This window comes from Micropterus salmoides, unplaced genomic scaffold, assembly GCF_014851395.1.
Source record: "Micropterus salmoides isolate LMB-PRFRI ecotype aquatic unplaced genomic scaffold, ASM1485139v1 Ms_hic_scaffold_12, whole genome shotgun sequence".
Taxonomy (NCBI): domain Eukaryota; kingdom Metazoa; phylum Chordata; class Actinopteri; order Centrarchiformes; family Centrarchidae; genus Micropterus; species Micropterus salmoides.
Genome location: NW_024040263.1, coordinates 6,439,667 through 6,458,253, shown reverse-complemented (window position 1 = coordinate 6,458,253; position 18,587 = coordinate 6,439,667). Strand labels below are relative to the sequence as shown.

Below are 18,587 nucleotides of genomic sequence, written 5' to 3'. Positions count from 1 at the left end.
TTGGCCAGTAAGAGCTTCCGTCTGAGTGCGCATGTGCGGACCGGGTAGACAGACAACGCTCAGATCAAGATGGCGTCGTCCATGAGTGGGATGTTCTCCGGTCAGCAGCCGTCTGGTGCGCATCCAGTCGGGGGTCCCGGTGGACCGGGTCAGCCGAGCTTCCCCGTTACAGCTACCAGGCCCCCGGGAAGCAACACCCTGGTAGATGAACTGGAGGCTTCCTTCGAGGTAGGAAGCTAATGTGCTAACTTGTGTTAGCTGTGTGTGCTAACGGTTATCAGCTAACTCTAGCTAACGTTAGGTGAGGTTGAATGTTTCATTCGCTGGTGCTGCTTAACTCAGATACAGACTCACAGCAGAGGGCGGTGGAAAGCAAAAATGAGCACGTCTTTACTGAGTAAATCATGCCTAGATAACTCGGGTCTGTAGTCCAGCAAAACAGCTTGTTGACAGCTGACATAAAAGCTCCAAATCTAACACTTCCTTCCTTTGTGCAAACCTTTTTTCCTAAACCCAAACAATAGCGACTTCTTAACATCCCAATAACATAACCTGTATCTTTGGTTTCTTTTACTTGAGATGTTACAGCCAAGACTACAACGCTTTCATTTCCCAATAACATGTTTACTTTTATTCTGGGGCAGTTTTCCATGGTGTGGACTAGGCCCCTTAGTTGAAATTAAGGAAATAGTTCCAAGTTAGTAATCACTGGTTTTCATACACTTTCTGGAATAAAACATCTAAAAGCCAAAGTCCTATCAGAGAAGGTTGAGAACCACTGGTGTATATCCTGCATACAAATATAAATGTTACATTCTCCACAATTCAAAAATTTAGTTCATTTTGCAGAAACAATGAGCACCAACGTGGTGTTCATTCAGATTTACCGGCTGTCCCAAATATGGGACAGCATAGTGAGTTCAGTGATTTAGGCAAATAAAAGCCTGGGCTATTAATAGAAGTTTTGCAGTATATTAATAAGAAATAAAACAAAAGGGCATTTTTCACAGCAGACATTTCAACTTTTATAGCAGTAAAAAGCACAGGTGTTAGTATTAAAAAATTAAAGATGGCTCTGTTATTTCAAGTCTCTGAGTAAGTCATGACAGTGTGACTGCCAGCAGCAACAATACCATGTTCCTGAAAGTTCATGTTAAGTTTATTATTCATGCCTGTACTCTTTCGACTGTAACCTTTTCTGCTGCTCTTGAAATTAGCGTTTTTGGCTGCTGGGATTTCCAGTAGATGTGTATCTCACTTTTTGTAAGGCTTTTCCTTTGCGCAAAATGAAACCTGTAAAGAAATATTTTTTCAGTTTGGTGTAGAAGAACTTGACTCTTCTGCATAGAGCCCTGACCTCAACCTCACCCAACACCTTTAGGATGAACTCTAACGCCGTTTGTGAGCCGGGCCTTATCATCCAATGACAGAGACCGACCTCACTAATGGTCTTGTGGCTGAATGGAAGCAAATCCCTGCACCCAGTAGGGCTGAATGATATGCTGAAAAATTGTGACACATTTGACTTTTTATCAAAAAACTGTTGCAATTTGCATACAGCCATTTCAATAATATTTCGATTAATTGTTCAGCCTTAGCAGCCAATTTCTAAAATCCTGTGGGAAGCCTTCCATGAAGAGTGAAGGCTGTTAGAGTAGCATATTAAAGCCCAACAGTCATATACAGTACAAGTGTAATGGTGTCAGATGTCAACATACTTTTAACCATGTAGTCTTATCTTGAATATTCTTTTCCTGTTTCCTTAGGATAGACATCTGGTATCATTCAAGGGGAAACAGATTCTCACGGCAAAATAATGTTTGTCACCTGGCCTTGACGGACCTGCTGGTTTTTATCCTTATTCATCCAGTCAGGGACTAGAGGGCTAAAAAAACACCCTCACTCCAACGCCAAGGAGCAGGATTTGAACCATTTAGAAAAAGTCTAATTTATTTATGTTCTCTCTGCATTTATTCTTCAGGCATGTTTTGCATCCCTGGTAAGCCAAGACTACGTTAATGGTACTGACCAGGAGGAGATTCGAACTGGTGAGAGAAGCCTCTTTTTTTTGTTTAAGGTAGTTTAAACGGTAGATGGTCTGTACTTGTATAAAGCCTTTTCAGTCTTCGGACCACTCAAAGGGCTTTTGCACACTCACATATAGATACTGTTTCTGAAGGTGCCAACTGCTCATCAGAAACAGAAACAGCAATTTGGGGTTCAGTATCTTGCCAAATGACGCTTCGACATGCTACAGACTGGAGGTGCCAGGGATTGAACTACCACCTTCTTATTAGTGGGCAACCACTCTGCATCCTGAGCCACAGCCGCACCATTGTAATCTGTATATCGGTGTATGTCTATTTGCAGGTGTTGACCAGTGCATACAAAAGTTCCTGGACGTGGCTCGACAAACGGAGTGCTTCTTCTTACAGAAAAGGCTTCAGTTGTCTGTGCAGAAACCAGAGCAGGTGGTGAAAGAGGTAAATTATTATACTTACTTGCAGTGCGTAATTTATAAATCAGGATGTCCCAGAGCACAGAGAGTGCAAAACAATGCATTATTTATTTACATGTATTAATGAGATCATTCACAATAACCACTCAAAATGAGCACTGGGAGGTGTGTGGAAAGAGCTGTTTACAGTTTGCGTCCCTCACTCACTGTCGCTCTCGTTGAGTGTCCCTTAACTTCCCTGTCGTTTCCCTTCTGTCTGTGGATTGCTGCTACAATGTGGGGAAATTGAAGTAGTGCAGAAAGTTCTATTTACAACAGTGAAAAGCAAACTGGCTAAGAAATCAAACTAAGTGACCTGTTCTGTCTGTCTCCGCTAATTTATCCAGACTCAATTCACCATTTCACAGCACAAACGCCCACTTGCTTAACTCTGGGGCTTACAGTAATCATATGCCAAAATATTTAGATACCAAAAAGCATGAATCCACTTGCTAGCATACAGTTCTGCTACCGGTAGGTCTATATGTAGGGCTTGCATTTCCTCATTCATTGGCCTAATACATTAGTCATCATCATACTCATCACACTCCCAATCAATCGTCAACATTACACAACAGAGCATAGTAGTAAAAAATGTTTATTTACCTTGTTTATTTGTCCAATACTGCCAACAAAACATCCACACAGTCCTCTGCCTCCTTTTCCTGCTTCTTAGTTTGCTCATCACTGTGCTGCTATTATCACCACGCTGTTGATCCTTTGAGATGTCTTGGGCCTGCTTGGGGTCTGACTTACCTACTGGTTTGAAGAAATTCAACAAATCTGTCTTTTGACATTCTACCGATTTCCTTTTTGTTGCCGAGATAATCCTAATTCAAATTGCAGTAACATTATCAAATAGGTGCTAGTCCCAGATCCTGTTCCAGTAGGAAAATGAAGCCATTCTCATTTATCTTGACAGCTTTGAAGTAGTCCCATCCATGTACTTTCCCCTTACTTTTCCATTCATTTGTGTACTTGAAGGTTTTGGCTCTCATAAAAACTACTCATGATCCCCAAATTACGTGTGTAAGCATGAGGTGAAATCTTGGAGATCCTAAACTCCATGTTGGGAACCATTATCTGCGTCGTATCCAGGGTTCACTTACATTTCCTGATTTCTTCGATCTGAATTTGTGACATGCTGTCAGTGTTTACGTACTAATCTTTTTCTCTCTGTTTGTTAATGTGCCTTCTCTTTTCTCACGTACATTTTTTTTTTTTTGCCACTGCAGGATGTGTCAGAGTTACGTAATGAGCTACAGAGGAAAGAAACCCTGGTTCAGAAACATTTGGCCAAACTACACCACTGGCAACAAGTGCTTGAGGATGTGAGCGCGCAGCACCGCAAACCCTCAGACCTTCCCCCTCCTGGACCGCTGGCCTTTCTGGAGCAGGCCTCTGCGAGTCTCCCCCCTGCCCCTTTAAAACCAAACTAACACACTAAATGTTCGGTCACATTGGACCTGACCTGCAAGTTAGCCGCAGCCGGATGAAAATCACACTGAAACAGTCACTCACAGAGGCTTGACTTAAAGTGAATGGGAGATGGAGTGAATATTTGCAGGACAGAGGTATCGTGTGATCGTACCTAAACATTAAAGAAGAGGACAAACATGTGACGCTGTCTCTGCCAAGCTGTGGGGAAATTACGACATAGATAGTTTTATTTAAACTTTTTGTTTCAGTATTTTGATTTGTGTAAATATTTCTGTTTGACTTTTTTACGGTAAAAATAAAATGAAATTTGTGAGTATTTTGAATCTAGACTATTGTTATTGGATGCAGGTTTAAGCTCTAGAATTTAAAGGGGTATTTCACCAACTTTACACATGAAGATGAGTTTACCAGTCCTGAAGAGTAGTACTCAGCCAGTCAAAACAATTGTTTAAAGTCTTTTGTGTCTTTGTAAAGTCTGAAACAATCACAGTTTGGACTACAGTTTTTTTTACTGGAAAAGTCATGGAGTTTAAAAGACATGGGTATTGACTACATGCTATAAAGTTGTTGGCTACCTACACTTAAAAGTCAAGATTCCGGCTTCTGCCGCATTTATGGAAATGCAGTACTAAATCACTCCTTTATTCTCCAAAGCTTGTCCCGTGGATGGAAAACCATCCCTTACAATATTGCTAAAACTGTGATGCATAATTTAAAATATTCATGCATTTACATTAAATATCTATATATGATTATGTATTTATAATTAAATATGGAATCTTGCCATTATGGATTTAAAGAAGAACGTAATCACAGCTTTAATTCCAAGTCATTTATGCATGAAATCATGACAGAGAAATAACTTCAGATAAGCCATGACTGAGCCTCCTGGTGTCTCTAATGTATTCAGTGACTTCACACCATAACAGACTTCACAGCTATCGCCTGTCCGCTGGCAGTACAGCCAGACAGAAATCTCTACAGATGGGCTCTGGGGACAAGGCTTTTTGCAAAACAAGGGTCTGTGGTCGTGGCATGAGAAAACTGGGGAACCGTACATTTATCATTGCATTTGCAGAGCTCCAAATCAGCTCCCCTTTGGTTCTTGTTATAGGCTACATTCTCTGATTGAGATGATGACTACTTTACTGAATTAGCTGTAGTTGAGTAAATGCTTGTTATTTATCCTCAACTTGAAACTTTACTTTATTGAAACCCATTTCTGACTGGAAAAAGAAATATAATGAAATGTTATCAAGATTCAAGATTTCTTTATTGTCATTCCACCGTACACTGTAGAATGAAATTACATGCAAGGTTCACAGATTAAAAACAGCAAAAAAAGGAACAATTACAAACACAGTAGGAATACGAGGTATTAGATAGACAGTTGAGATAAGACGCCTGCCTTTGGTGTGAGAGACCCGGGTTCAATCCCCCACTGTGACCCATCCACCATTGTGTCCCTGAGCAAGACACTTAACCCCTAGTTGCTCCAGAGGCGTGCGACCTCTGACATATATAACAATTGTAAGTTGCTTTGGATAAAAGCGTCAGCTAAATGAATAAATGTAATACACTAAATCGAAATTATGAGATAGTCTGACTTGATAATTATCTTAATTCTACATTATTAATTAACAGAGCTTTTCCTGTGAGTGTAAATCTATATTTAATGAATAGTTATTAGTAGCACCGTAGTACCTTGCACATTTCTTTACAGCAACATTATCCACTGATCTCTACAATTAAGGTACAGTAATAGGCACTAATGTCAACTCATTGTAGAGTGTATAATCAATACATATTAAAGTTAAATATTCTGATATGTTAGGCTTGTTATTCTCATGTTTTTAATTTGTGACTGTACATTATTTGGCTTTTTATTGATTCGGGTTCATACATTTGTTTGTGTTTTTTGTTGTCTGAATTGGCCTGCTGTAACACTGCAATCTATTTGTCCAAAGTAGTCAGATGTTTGATCTATTTACCATGAGAATGTGTATTATAATCGCGTGTGTGCCTCCTCCCTGCCCGGTCTCCCACAGCTAGAGGGAGACAGTGCTTTCTTGTGGGACGCCTTGGCTGCTCAGAGGACCGTCTTTGCCGACATGTCCTTGTTTGTGCGTTTTAATCAGCGATTGGAGAATAACAGGTAGCCTTGTCCGTCCGCCCCTCGCACCCATATACACCCAGGAGGGAAGAGGGAGAAGCATTAAAGCAGAATAAACCCTCTTTTTGACGCTGTGGTTTTTTTGTTTTGTTGTTGTTGCGGGGCGCCGACAGAAGAAGCAGTCAGCGGGCGTTAACAGCCGGGTGGAGGCGCAACGTGTTTGCACTGAGTGTCACCGCAGTCGGGCTTTGTATTTATACGAACCAGCCTGATTTAATGGGGCTGCCGTCAGCCCTCCTCGCCGCCTCTGGACACCTGATCGCCGTGATTCACGCTTGAATTTAGACCCACTGAAGACGACATTGTGGATATGGAATGGTGCATGCCGCTGGGCCAAGTTTTCAGCCTCTGAGAAACACCGGAATCATGGACAGTCACCCGCTGTAAGTGCATTAAAAAAAGCAGTGTGTGTTAGCGTGTGTGTTGACGTTTCCCAGCGGCTGCTTGACTGATGGTGCCGCATTGACAGAGACAGCGGGCAGCCGGTGTGGCTGCTCACTGACCGCGGGGGGGTCACTGATACCCGGGGACTGATGCCGAGCCTGGATGTGTTATAATGTTATGATTTGTTGTTACAGCGCAGGTGTTTTGTTTATGGCAGAGGGGATATATGTGTTAAGTGCCATGTGTGTGTGTGGGTGGGTGTTTGTGTCAGAAAACAAGGGGCCACGTGATTTTGCCGTGAGCAGTATAATTAGATTAAGGGTTGGATGTTTTGTTATAAAAGAGAGAGGGGCCATTTGTGTGTGCTGATTACAGTGGTGGAAAGCCTTAAAGTAAGTACATTTACATTGTTGAGGTACTTGTACTAAATGTGAGTAATACCATGTTTTATGCTTATACTTAAGGACATTTCAGAGGTAAATATTGTACTTTGTTACTCCTCCACATTTATTTGACAGCCATATTCGACATACAGCATATATGATCATCTTATAAAGTGCAGAGCCATCAGTATCTTCCAACCCCTAAAAATATCAAATGATTCACAAAATGCTGCTTAGATTAGGGGAAATTCCAAAAATTGAATATAAATCTGTAACAAAACAAAAAACTTTGTCCTTTTTAAAATTTCCTCTCAGGACTTCTTCCGATTTATCATGTGAACCAGAACACTTCTGGTTGCAAACAACTGGACTTAAGTACAGAACTGTAAATAAAATAATTCAAATCAGCTCCACCTCAACCAGCTACAACAGTAAATGTTACATGATACATCAGTAATAAAATAATTCATAATAATACTAGTCTGTCACTGGTAATTTTTCTGCAGAATAACTACTTTCATTTTGATACTAAGTATATTTTGCTGATAATATGAACTATATGTAATACTCAAGTAGGATTGAGGTTTGAATGGCTTGCACTTGTAACCGAGTATTTTTACATTAAAGTATTGGTACTTTCACTCAAGAAAAGGATCTGAATACTTCTTCAGTCAGTTAATTAGTTATAGTTTGAAGTGCTGAATTCAAATTTTCGCTTAGTTGCCATTTGATTAGGTCAAGGCTGGTTTATCTTGCCAAAAGACCCAGATTCACTGTGTGTCAATTGGTTTAGGTAATTTGATTAATTCCAAATTTGTTATGGAGCTACAGTACAGAATCAACTATGAGAAGCCTTGCATTATATGCTAATGTTGTGGCCCTGTCTTTCAGAAGTTCATCTGAAGACCTTAATAGGTACATTGAGCTCACATGATGCACGTTCCTAAAGAAAGTTGTTGTTTTAATAAAATCACCTCAAACCAATTGACACACATAAAAGTTGAGCCCAGGTGGTATTATTCCAGCATAGTGGTAGTGGTTGGGTTGGGTTGTTACTTAATGGTAGCTTGGAAGCAAAAGGGTACACATAACTGCTCACAGAGGTTGGGAGGTAGTGTCAGTAGGGTCCAGTTTTTGTACACCTGACTAAAACTAATGCAGTGTCATGCAACAGTCCTGCAATAAATCCTACCTTTGTGAAGGTTATGTTGAAACTGTTTCAGAGAGGTGTTGATTCAACTTCATGATCGTTTTGGAGGCAGTAGTTTGTGGTTCTGTTGAACTGTACTGCATCATACTGATAGTTTTTTTTAGTATTAGTTATATCAAACTTACTCTTGTTCTTATATCTAATCTTCTACACCTTAGTACAGTGGATGTGTTATTTTTGGTTCTTACAGCAATGAAAATATTACAGTACAACAGCAATATTTCTCTCCAACTACTCTGCATAGTCCACATGACGCACTGTCAACAGTTTTTGGGGGACTATGTCTTTAATAGAAAGGATTGTATTCAAGAAACCTCTTCTTTTTTTTTTGTAATTTGGGTGAATCGACCCTTTAACTGTGACATAACTAAATCACAGTTGCAAATTGTGCTAGAGTGCTGACTCATAGGTTTCATGTAGGAGCAGCATTTGTCATATACTAATCAATCATGTCCCTGTCAAACTGTGACCTTCATGTAATGTGTATGTGCTTGCCGTTGATTGTAATGATTTTTGTGTATGCCTCCCTTAAAAAACAGTTTTGTACTGGTGCACCTTTCAGTTTTATCTCTGTACAGCTGACAAATGCTGCTAGTTGACATTCAGCCTGTTGGAATGCACCCCAGTTGAAGCAGTTTTGGTAATTTATATAAATTAGGCTGTTATGCAGACAGTGCTCTTTTATTTTATTTTTTTATGTCATGGTCATAGAAAGTACTTGTTTCTGATTGGCTGGCAGGTGGCATGACACCTCAAACAAAGATCCAGTCAACACATTAAAGGGTGTGTTCAAACAAATAAAAAAAAACCACGTTATTACATACAGTAGCTTTTTGTGGTTTGATTTTTTTTTTTTCATTGTATTTTAGTGGAGACAGAAATCTCAGGACCATGAGAGAAAAATGAAAAAATATAGTTTCCCCGTGTTAGAGCACAGCTTCTCATTCTGTAGAACGTGGCCATCGCATATGAACGATAATGCACTCTGAGATGACCTGTTATGGAAAATAACAACTATATTTGTATATCAGGTAGGGCTGGGCAATATGGCCAAAAATGTTATCACAATAAAAAATTATTGATATTGATAATCATCACAATAAATGTTAAATCATTATTTCTTTTAAGTTTAAAGGCTGATTTTTGCTCCTGAGTGAAATTTGAAGAAACCAGATGGTTAATTGGGGTTTTAAACTATTCTTTATGGTGAGAAAAAATTCACAAACCTCAGGTAGAAAATTCAAAGTAATTATGATAAAATCGTTTTTTCAACAAATCAGATGAGTAAAATTAAGTAAAGTCCTTTTTCAGTCCCTTTTCCTCAAAAAAATAAAGATCTTAATAGAAAAATTAAGTGCTAATTTGTGATTCAAATGAATTAAATCAAACATTTGTTATGTTGTTATTGAGAAATATTATATCGTGATAATTATCATTATTTTATTGCCTAGCCGTGGACACCTTGTTGTGTAATTTCACTTACTTACCAACCTCCTGTATGTAAAAGAGAACATACATTATGATCTAGCCAGACACAATTACTTAATTATTCTGTTTGTTTGTTTGCTTCATGAATCTGTCACCTGTCCCTCTCAGGTGCACTAGACTTTGTCCACACACTCTGGACAAAGAAGATGGAGTCGAGCGGCAAGGTCCTGTCACTCTCAACCCCCGGCACATGAGGAAGGCGTTCAAAGTCATGAACGAGCTGCGCAGGTGATGCAGTTCTTTGTTTGTTTCATCATCCACAAAGTACCACCAATTTAAACTTTAATTTTAATCTCTCGCCTCTCATTCTCTTAACATTCCCATACAGCCAGAGCTTGTTGTGTGATGTGACCATAGTGGCGGAAGATGTAGAGATCTCTGCTCACAGGGTGGTTCTGGCTGCTGGGAGTCCCTACTTCCACGCTATGTTCACAGGTGAGGCCTCTCTTCCATCCATGCTGCTGGACGTCCATCTTTGCATCTTTGCACCCTGTGTTTCAAGTGTCTGTTTTTATGAGTTTGTTATGTCCTGTGCGGTAATGGATGTCTGAACACGTGTGTGTACCCACAGGTGAGATGGCAGAGAGCAGGGCGAAGCGAGTGAGGATAAAGGAGATGGACGGTTGGACTCTGGGATTGCTGGTAGACTACATCTACACAGCGGAGATACAGGTCACAGAGGATAACGTGCAGGTAAACCCACACACGTTTATACTCCCATAAATGCATTATCTGAATACCTATATCCTGTTGTTCAAAATTCTCCATCAGCCCCTCCAAATGCCTGATTGAACCTCTTTAAAGATACCGCCTTTCTGACCGCCCTATGAAATGAAACTGGCTATTTTTCCATAGCTACACATCTATAGATTGATCCTTGTTTTATGTCCTTCCTCAACAACCTGTTAACGATGAAGAAATGACGCCTAATGAATGAAATAACAGTCGACCTTGACAGCAAGTCTTCAGTAAACAAAACTTGACTGCAAATAACAGTGAGTTTTATTCCCCCTAGTGACATTACATTTATCACTACCAATAACTGTGTATTACCAAGTAGGAGAGGGTACATTACTTTCCAAAATGATAGTACTTTTCCTGCCCAAGGTTTTTTTTTCATTTCAGCAGAGGTGTTGCTGGGTTATACTTACGAGATTAAGCTGAAAATGGGAATCTGTTGTCACGTTCAAATGTTTGACATTAAGCAAATTAGCCTTGCTTGGAAAGTGTAAAATATTAAAACTAAACTAATATGACTTTTAGAGTTCTTGCTACTGTTATTTACAGTTTCGTTTAGAAACACAGACCTTGTACTATAATAATACACATATTATACATACGCAGCAGCAGCAGCTTCAAGTGGAGCAGTATAGTTTCTCACTCAAGGAAACTGTAACAGTGACATGCAGCTGATTGTTTGGGTGATTAAACCTGTGATCAGCTGACATAAAGATAGTGTTTCTACACACTGCCCCTTTTAATATCTGTGTGTGTGTGTTTGACAGGCGTTGCTGCCTGCAGCAAGCCTACTCCAGCTGAATGAGGTGAAAAAGGCTTGTTGTGAGTTCCTGAGCTCTCAGCTTCATCCATCCAACTGTCTGGGAATACGAGCCTTCGCTGACCTACACGCCTGCTCTCAGCTCCTCACACAGGCGAACAGCTATGCAGGTTTGTATGTGTGCAAAACTCAATTATTTTGTTTGTGTGTGTCTGTGTGCTGTGAACACCTCTTATTGCTCTGCCGAAATGGGTTTCTATATGTCCTGGAGGATGTGTGACAGTATAGATGAGACGGAATGAGAACAGGTTTAATTAATGAAAATGTTGAGAAACACAGTTGTGAAGAAAAATAAAGGCTGTGTTCACCTGCGGTTCGAGAGTAGTTTTTGTTTATTTGATGTTTATGCTGACAGAGCAACATTTCACTGAGGTGGTTGGGAGTGAAGAGTTCCTCAATTTGGGCATGGAGCAAGTGTCTAGCCTGATCGCCAGCGACAAGCTCGCCATCCCCACAGAGGAGAAGGTACACACACATTCATCCTGCTCAGTATATTCAGGTAGGACAGCATGACCAGATTTTTGCACCTGATGTGATCAAAGTGTGTACTTTATTGTGTAGGTTTTTGAGGCAGTGATAGCTTGGGTCAACCATGACAAAGACGTCCGGCAGGAACATTTGGCTCACCTGATGGAACATGTTCGCCTGCCGCTTCTTACGAGAGAGTACCTGGTGCAGGTATGAGTGCTTGTTGAAGCAAATTTGTGCTCTCTTAAATTAAATGGGGCTCTTGCTCTTGTCACTGTTGCTCTGATAAATCTGAGGAAGCATTGGCCCCAAATTTTAAATCAGGTGATTGGTGTGAAATGCTTGGATACCATCTCCAAATCTACCGCAGAATGTGCATTGTGTATTAAAAATGCACTATTATTGACTTTTGAAAAAAGAAAGAATGAGGTAAAAGAAGAGAAGAAAGAAAATTTTAATTATGCTCCTTTTGTTACTGATACAAGGAAGCTCAACCTTTCTGTTAATTCGACATCAACAGTGGATTTTGCAGTTGCCTTCCTCTCACAGACAACAGGTTATTGTGTTATTAACTCATTTGCTCTCATTGCTAACAAAACTTCTGTGTTACTTAGATTTTTGTCTTTCATGATGATTCAGCTTATGATGCTGATGTTTGATCATTTTACATGAGTCTTTATGGTGGCCAAAGTTGGGCCATCTAGTATTTAATCCTATTTTGGAAAACATGAAGCACACTACCATTTCTACAATTTCAACACCAATGCACCTCCACTGGATGTTCTGAACTTATAAAACCATTTATTCTCTTTGTGCTATTAACGTTGTTTGGGTGTTACAAATCATTAGATTTGTCAGTAGACCAGTACAATAAATAAATATTATTTTTAAAGTGTATTTTTCTTTGATTTTAGATTTACGGTTTCCTCAGCTTCTTTGTCACAATATACTGTAGCACTTTGTAAATCCAGTTGCCTGACTGGTTCCTCTCTCACTCTTTGGTTGGGTTAGCGGGTAGAGGAGGAGTCTCTGATTAAGAATAGCAGTGCCTGTAAAGACTACCTGATTGAAGCCATGAAGTACCACTTGCTGCCAGCTGACCAGAGAGCTCTGATGAAAACTGCACGCACACGCATAAGGACTCCAGCCTGCTGTCCTAAGGTACTACACAGCCTCTACTGAGTTATGAAGACTTACTCTTAGGTAATAAGAAAGTTTATATTAAATTCTTCATGTAATGGCGCTGATGTTTCTGGTTTGTTTAGGTGATGGTTGTGGTTGGAGGCCAGGCTCCCAAGGCCATACGCAGTGTTGAATGTTATGACTTTGAGGAGCAGCGATGGTACCAGGTGGCTGAGCTCCCGACCAGGAGGTGCAGAGCAGGTAGGAAACCCTCAGTAACAATAAACTTAATCACAATGAAGTGGCTGGAAGAACGCAAAGTTGGGTCCATCAGAGGAGCTGAAGGCCAGACTTATACCTTCACCTACTCCCAAAATCACCAAACTAATGGTGCATGCAGGTGGTCCTCATCAACTTGTGAATATTAAGTTAATAAAATGAAGTTTATTTGCAGGACCTCGCCCAAAAACAACCAAATAAGTGTAAATACCACTTGTAAACTAGACAGGTTTTGTTTTACATTACCAGTGTTATTGGCAAATGGCGTACAATGTTAATATTTAATATACTATATCCATGTATGTGTTGGTGTTCAGGCCTTCTAGTGAGTTTTCCATTTGTCTAGTTCAAGTGATATATTTTACAGCAACTGATGAATATGAATGCCTCGTATGGCGTGGCTCATGTGAGATTTCCAAAAACTAAAGGATACCGAGGGTTGCAAAGAGTACACGGTCCCCCAGATTCAGGCTAAAGAAGGCTGTATTTTTCATTAGTGTATGAAAAGGGAACAGAGGTTGTCGAGTCATTATGATGTATTCAGTTTAGAAGTACAGACAACGCTACAGACTGTGGTAACTTCTGTCTTTTTTGACATGTGGGTACGCTTAAAAGTCATATTTTGGCTTTGAGAGTCAATCTATTTATAACCAGAATTCATATTCCGAGGCATTCTTGTTTGGTTTCAGTATATTGCATATTTAAAGATGATCTGTGTATTGTTGCAAACAGCATCAATCCTTTACCATGCCCCCTGGTGGCATGTTTCCGATTATCTTCCAACACATACACCCACAGATAGGCCTCACTGCGAGAATGCATGGAGGAAAACAAGTTCGTTATTTTGTTACATCAGCAGAAATGTGGTGGAAGAATGGTCAGACCTTTTACTTAAGTAAAAGTAGTATAAAATCAGTGATGCATTAACCCAAACTACTTTGAATGCCTGGTAGCTTAATCCATAATAATACATCATCATTTATTAGTTGAGTGATGATTAGTTTATAATTTGTGTTAATAATCTGAATCTGTAAAGTAACTGCTAACTAATGTTAAACGTCAAATAAAATTAGTGGAATAAATGTACAATATAGAAAAGAAGTAGTATAAAGAAGCAAAAATGGAAACACAAGCACCTCCAAAATGCAGTGAAGTATAATACTTTCAACAAGAGTACAAGTAGACACTAAAAACAATATAGGTGACTGCTTTTTACAAAAGGAAATAATAGTTAAGGGTTTTCTTTTTTACTAGATGATGATCCTTAAGAAAATTCACAAAAGAAAGTGTAACCATGACCAAAGACGACCCCCTTTATCACTTGTCCACTCTGAGGCTGCTTGAATATTCACCCTCGCTAGACCAGATGTGTGAAGTCTTTTTGTAGATATTTTTGTTTAGCTCTCAGTGTATTTCCTCTGACGTTGCCTCCAGGTGTGGTGTACGTTGGTGGGTGTGTCTATGCGGTTGGTGGTTTCAACGGTTCGCTGCGTGTGCGGACGGTCGACTGTTACGACCCGATGATGGACCGCTGGACGAGTGTGAGCAGCATGCAAGACCGTCGGTCAACGCTTGGGGCTGCTGTGCTCAATGGACTCCTGTACGCTGTGGGGGGCTTTGACGGCAGCACAGGTACAGTTCTGTTGGTGTGACGTTAAAAATGTTTTAATTGTCTGGATCAGTGATGCCAAGACACTGCATCCCTACAGGCTTTTTATTTTTGATGCACGTTCTGTGTGTCTTTGCAGGTCTGTCGACAATCGAGGCATATAACGCTAAGACAGACGAGTGGTTCCATGTGTTGCCCATGAGTACCCGACGAAGCAGTGTAGGAGTGGGTGTTGTCAATGGTGAGTACAGTTCCCAGTTCAGTTTTACTGTCTGCATTTAGGCTGCACAACACCTTATAAACCATACAATAGTCCTGCAATGAATACAGCTTTTGGCTTGAAGCCCTTGATACAATAATGCATTATTGTACTCTTTTAGAGATTGCTATAAAACACAGGAAAACAGCATTAACAAAGTGATAACAAGATACTAGACCTTAATCAACACAGAATTTCAAGCATGCAAATTTTAGAGAGGGGCTTTACAGGAAGAAGAAAATGGGAAAAGAGAGATAGAAGGGATACAAAAGACAACATGTAAAACAAAGAGAAATAAGTGTATATCTCCCAAAGTAAACGTTCTGTGGATGTGGCTGTGGGATGCTAAATTGCATCAAAACCTTTCAGCGTTTTGAGCTTTACAAAAGTTGTATTTCCTGCTTGGCTACCAAATTGTGTTTTTAATGTGTTTTTTATTATTTTGTCCACCCCATGTCTCCCTCATTCTAAGTTATGAACTACATGCATTCCTTGGGTTCTTTGTATTTCAGGGATCTTGTATGCAGTTGGAGGTTATGATGGTGCAACCAGGCAATGTCTGAGTACAGTAGAGGCGTACAACCCTAAAAGCAACACGTGGAGCTACATCGCAGAGATGGGCACGAGACGCAGCGGAGCAGGTGAGAGCGTGTGTGGTTTTGTTCTTAAATTTGAATACATTACGTTTTTTAAACTTCAAGCCGACAGACTGACAGACAGATTTATCCATCAAAACAACTCACATCCTATAAGACATAATTATGATAATCTGTTGATTTAAAAAAAAATAAGACTAGTAGTAAAAGGGGTTGCATATTGAGCTATAGGGAATTTCATGACAATACAGAGGTGGTAACCATCTTGTAAAACGCTTTTTTGTACAATGTCCTCCACAGGTGTGGGTGTGTTAAAAGGTTTACTGTATGCTGTGGGGGGTCATGATGGTCCATTGGTGAGGAAGAGCTGTGAAGTTTATGACCCTGCCTCTAACAGCTGGCGACAGGTAGCTGACATGAACATGTGTCGACGCAACGCGGGTAAGGAAGACGTCTGTCCACCAAGACAACCCAGGGTCTCTTGTGAGACGTCCATTTATCATCATTCTGTGTGTGGGTTTGTGTTTTTAGGTGTGTGTGCTGTAAATAACGTACTCTATGTGGTGGGAGGAGACGATGGCAGCTGCAATTTAGCCTCTGTGGAGTTCTACAATCCAAACTCAGACAAGTGGACTCTACTGCCTACCTGCATGAGCACAGGACGCAGTTATGCAGGTGTGTAGGCAACACGTGAACATGCGTGCTCAAAAGTGTGCACGTACAATGCTGCTAACTTATATAACTTATTTTGCATCAACCGCAGTAAGAGGTAACTTTTGAAAAAGGTTGAACTTATCTTTGGTAGTTTAATCATTATCAGCCTTTAGGAGATGTTTTTCTTTCTTCTTCTTCTTTTACATATTGTGAACAGTTTCGTCAGATGTAATGCATAATAACAGTGGAACACATTCACTGCATTGCGTTGAACACCAATCTGATTGTATTATATAGGATTTTGCATACATTTGCCTAACCCAGGAATCATGTAATGTGGTATCAGTAAATTGAACACAGCATACTCATGTTTAGATGAGGCAACAGTTGTACAGTTTGTTCTCTACTTACAAGTAAATTTTTGTATTTGTATAGATATTTAATTTAATTCTGATTCATTTTGATTTACTCTGTCCTTTTTGTACCTATTGAATGTGGGCTGTTTCACGTAATTTACCCCAGGGATCAATTAAGTGTTAATTTAAAAAAGACAGTGTCATATCAAGAACAATGATGTGCAGTTCTATTTTTAGCACTGGTATTCCTACTATTGGTACTCACAACAGTAACTATGGCGGACAAAACACATTAAGATTTTATAATTAATTCTTTATATTATATTCATCATGTTATGAAAATGATAGCGATGCACTATCCTAATATTTGTTGTTGTTTTTTAAACCACAGGTGTGACTGTGATCGATAAGCCCTTATGACTGCTCTTGACACCTGCCACTGATATGGAGCAGAATATATTCTCCTGCTGAATACTGATCTTGGATCTGTCTATAATGCCAATGCTTTGATGTTGGGCAGCATTAGCACAGGTGCTGACAAAGATGAAGAAAATGACAAGATTGTTGTTGTTGGGGATGATGAAGATGAAGATTTTTGCACTTACCTGATTGGGGGAGCTGTAACAAAGGGGTGGGGTGGTCAAACCCGTGTTTTAACCCCCTCCTGGCAGGAGTGCTGCGGGCGACTGGACGACCAAGTTTGAGGCACCACTGTACCGCTGCAGTGTCATTAAAACGCTACTGATATGAAGCTACTATAACTGCAAAGTTACTTTAACATTAGTAATGTTAACATGAACTAGCTCTGAGAGAGACCACTGATCTAATCTATGGGAGAGAAAAGACCATTTGGGACTGAAATCTTTGTTTCTCCTTTGTTTTTTATCCTCCTGAAACGTGTGTCCGTGTCTGAGTGTGTGTGTGTGTGTGTGTGAGAGCGTGTGCTTGCATTTAAAAGTGCTCCTTTGCCTCCACATGACAGTATGTGTTTGTGTGCATTTGAGTCTCTGTGTGGTGGTATGACGCCGCATGAATGCGCTCTGTCTGACCTCTGACCTTTCACAGTGTTGCAGTAAAGTTCAAGAGTGCCTGAATGTCAAATTACACCCCTGATTCCCTCTTCTTCTTCTCCTTTGTCACGTCTCGAGTACTGTTACCATACAGAGCGCAGCTGGACTCGGCGCCGCTGTTCTGGGATAAAGAAATACATTTGAAAGCTGACTCTAGATCGGTGATGACGTGTCGGTTGCGTTAGTCCGCATGAATTGAGAACAGCCACGTGAGAAGCAGTTGCAGAAAATGTACATTTCTTCTAAAAAAACTGACTTTTCACTGGAATACAACTCTTCTGGTAAAGGAGAAGCCTCATTCATGTTGCCAAAAACATTGACAGACAGAGATGCTGTTTGAGAAAACAAAAACAAAAATTCTGTTGGATGTATCAGTGCTTTACTGTCTTTGCTGTGGTTGCAACCACTAATGACACCAACAGCCTGAGCCCACTGCATGGCCCTCATCTCTATCCTTCAACAGTACCCTTCTCTCCCTTGGTGTAGCAACCCTATTTACTACTGCGCACCCTGACGTACTATGAATGTGCCAATTTCAATATGTCTCTTTGTTTCTGTCTCTCTTTACTACTTTACTAATCTGTTCTCTCTGTCTGGAAAGTGACCAAACCTACTCTTGATTTTCTTTTCCTTCACCCTCTTTCTCTTCCCTCTCCTCCTATATTGAAATTACTATAATAGTAACTGGTATCGCTGTTTCTTGTCAGTGTATTGAGGAATGTCATGTAGGCTAATGACTTTGACAATGTTTAATTACTTGTTTTATATTATCATTAATAAATATGCTTCTTGTATTTAAAGCTGTGAAATGATATAATCTGTTTTTAAAACTTTGCCAAATCAGTAAAATATTGAAATGGAACGTGCTTTGTGTGATATTTCAATTACAGTACTGTGTTTAATCTATTACAATTTCAATGTGTCGGGTATTGAACATTAATACGTTGTTTTTTTTTGGTACTGACCAGAATAACTTAGCAAAAGCTGGCATCATTTTTTTTTCTGCAATTTTGTATTTTATTTAGGCAAAGTTCTTGTAAT

The 18,587-nt window shown here is 39.9% G+C and overlaps 2 protein-coding genes across 2 annotated transcripts; both read left to right on the top strand.

Moving 5' to 3' along the window:
* Positions 1 to 50: 50 nt before the first annotated feature.
* Positions 51 to 5,272, top strand: med28 (mediator complex subunit 28). The gene is made up of 4 exons (XM_038713073.1): positions 51 to 228; positions 1,982 to 2,048; positions 2,371 to 2,483; positions 3,733 to 5,272. Exons 1-4 carry the CDS (start codon positions 70 to 72, stop codon positions 3,934 to 3,936), a joined length of 543 nt encoding a protein of 180 aa, XP_038569001.1. The 5' UTR covers positions 51 to 69; the 3' UTR covers positions 3,937 to 5,272.
* A 777-nt stretch (positions 5,273 to 6,049) lies between these two features.
* On the top strand, positions 6,050 to 18,408 carry klhl2 (kelch-like family member 2). Its single transcript, XM_038713071.1, has 15 exons — positions 6,050 to 6,493; positions 9,684 to 9,803; positions 9,904 to 10,010; positions 10,147 to 10,268; positions 11,081 to 11,243; positions 11,489 to 11,598; positions 11,695 to 11,811; positions 12,613 to 12,762; positions 12,867 to 12,984; positions 14,437 to 14,634; positions 14,751 to 14,852; positions 15,383 to 15,511; positions 15,767 to 15,907; positions 15,998 to 16,141; positions 16,868 to 18,408. The coding sequence occupies exons 1-15, from the start codon at positions 6,426 to 6,428 to the stop codon at positions 16,894 to 16,896; spliced, it is 1,818 nt and encodes a 605-aa protein (XP_038568999.1). The 5' UTR covers positions 6,050 to 6,425; the 3' UTR covers positions 16,897 to 18,408.
* The last annotated feature ends 179 nt before the right edge of the window (positions 18,409 to 18,587 follow it).

What these genes read in the sequence shown, in the direction of transcription:
- klhl2 (XM_038713071.1), top strand. Translation starts at nt 6,426, where the DNA reads ATGGTGCATGCCGCTGGGCCAAGTTTTCAGCCTCTGAGAAACACCGGA. An exon ending in ACAGGCGAACAGCTATGCAG is followed by an intron (nt 11,244 to 11,488) that starts GTTTGTATGTGT and finishes TTATGCTGACAG; the next exon opens with AGCAACATTTCACTGAGGTG. An exon ending in CGAGAGAGTACCTGGTGCAG is followed by an intron (nt 11,812 to 12,612) that starts GTATGAGTGCTT and finishes TGGTTGGGTTAG; the next exon opens with CGGGTAGAGGAGGAGTCTCT.
- med28 (XM_038713073.1), top strand. Translation starts at nt 70, where the DNA reads ATGGCGTCGTCCATGAGTGGGATGTTCTCCGGTCAGCAGCCGTCTGGT. An exon ending in CCAGGAGGAGATTCGAACTG is followed by an intron (nt 2,049 to 2,370) that starts GTGAGAGAAGCC and finishes GTCTATTTGCAG; the next exon opens with GTGTTGACCAGTGCATACAA. An exon ending in CAGAGCAGGTGGTGAAAGAG is followed by an intron (nt 2,484 to 3,732) that starts GTAAATTATTAT and finishes TTGCCACTGCAG; the next exon opens with GATGTGTCAGAGTTACGTAA.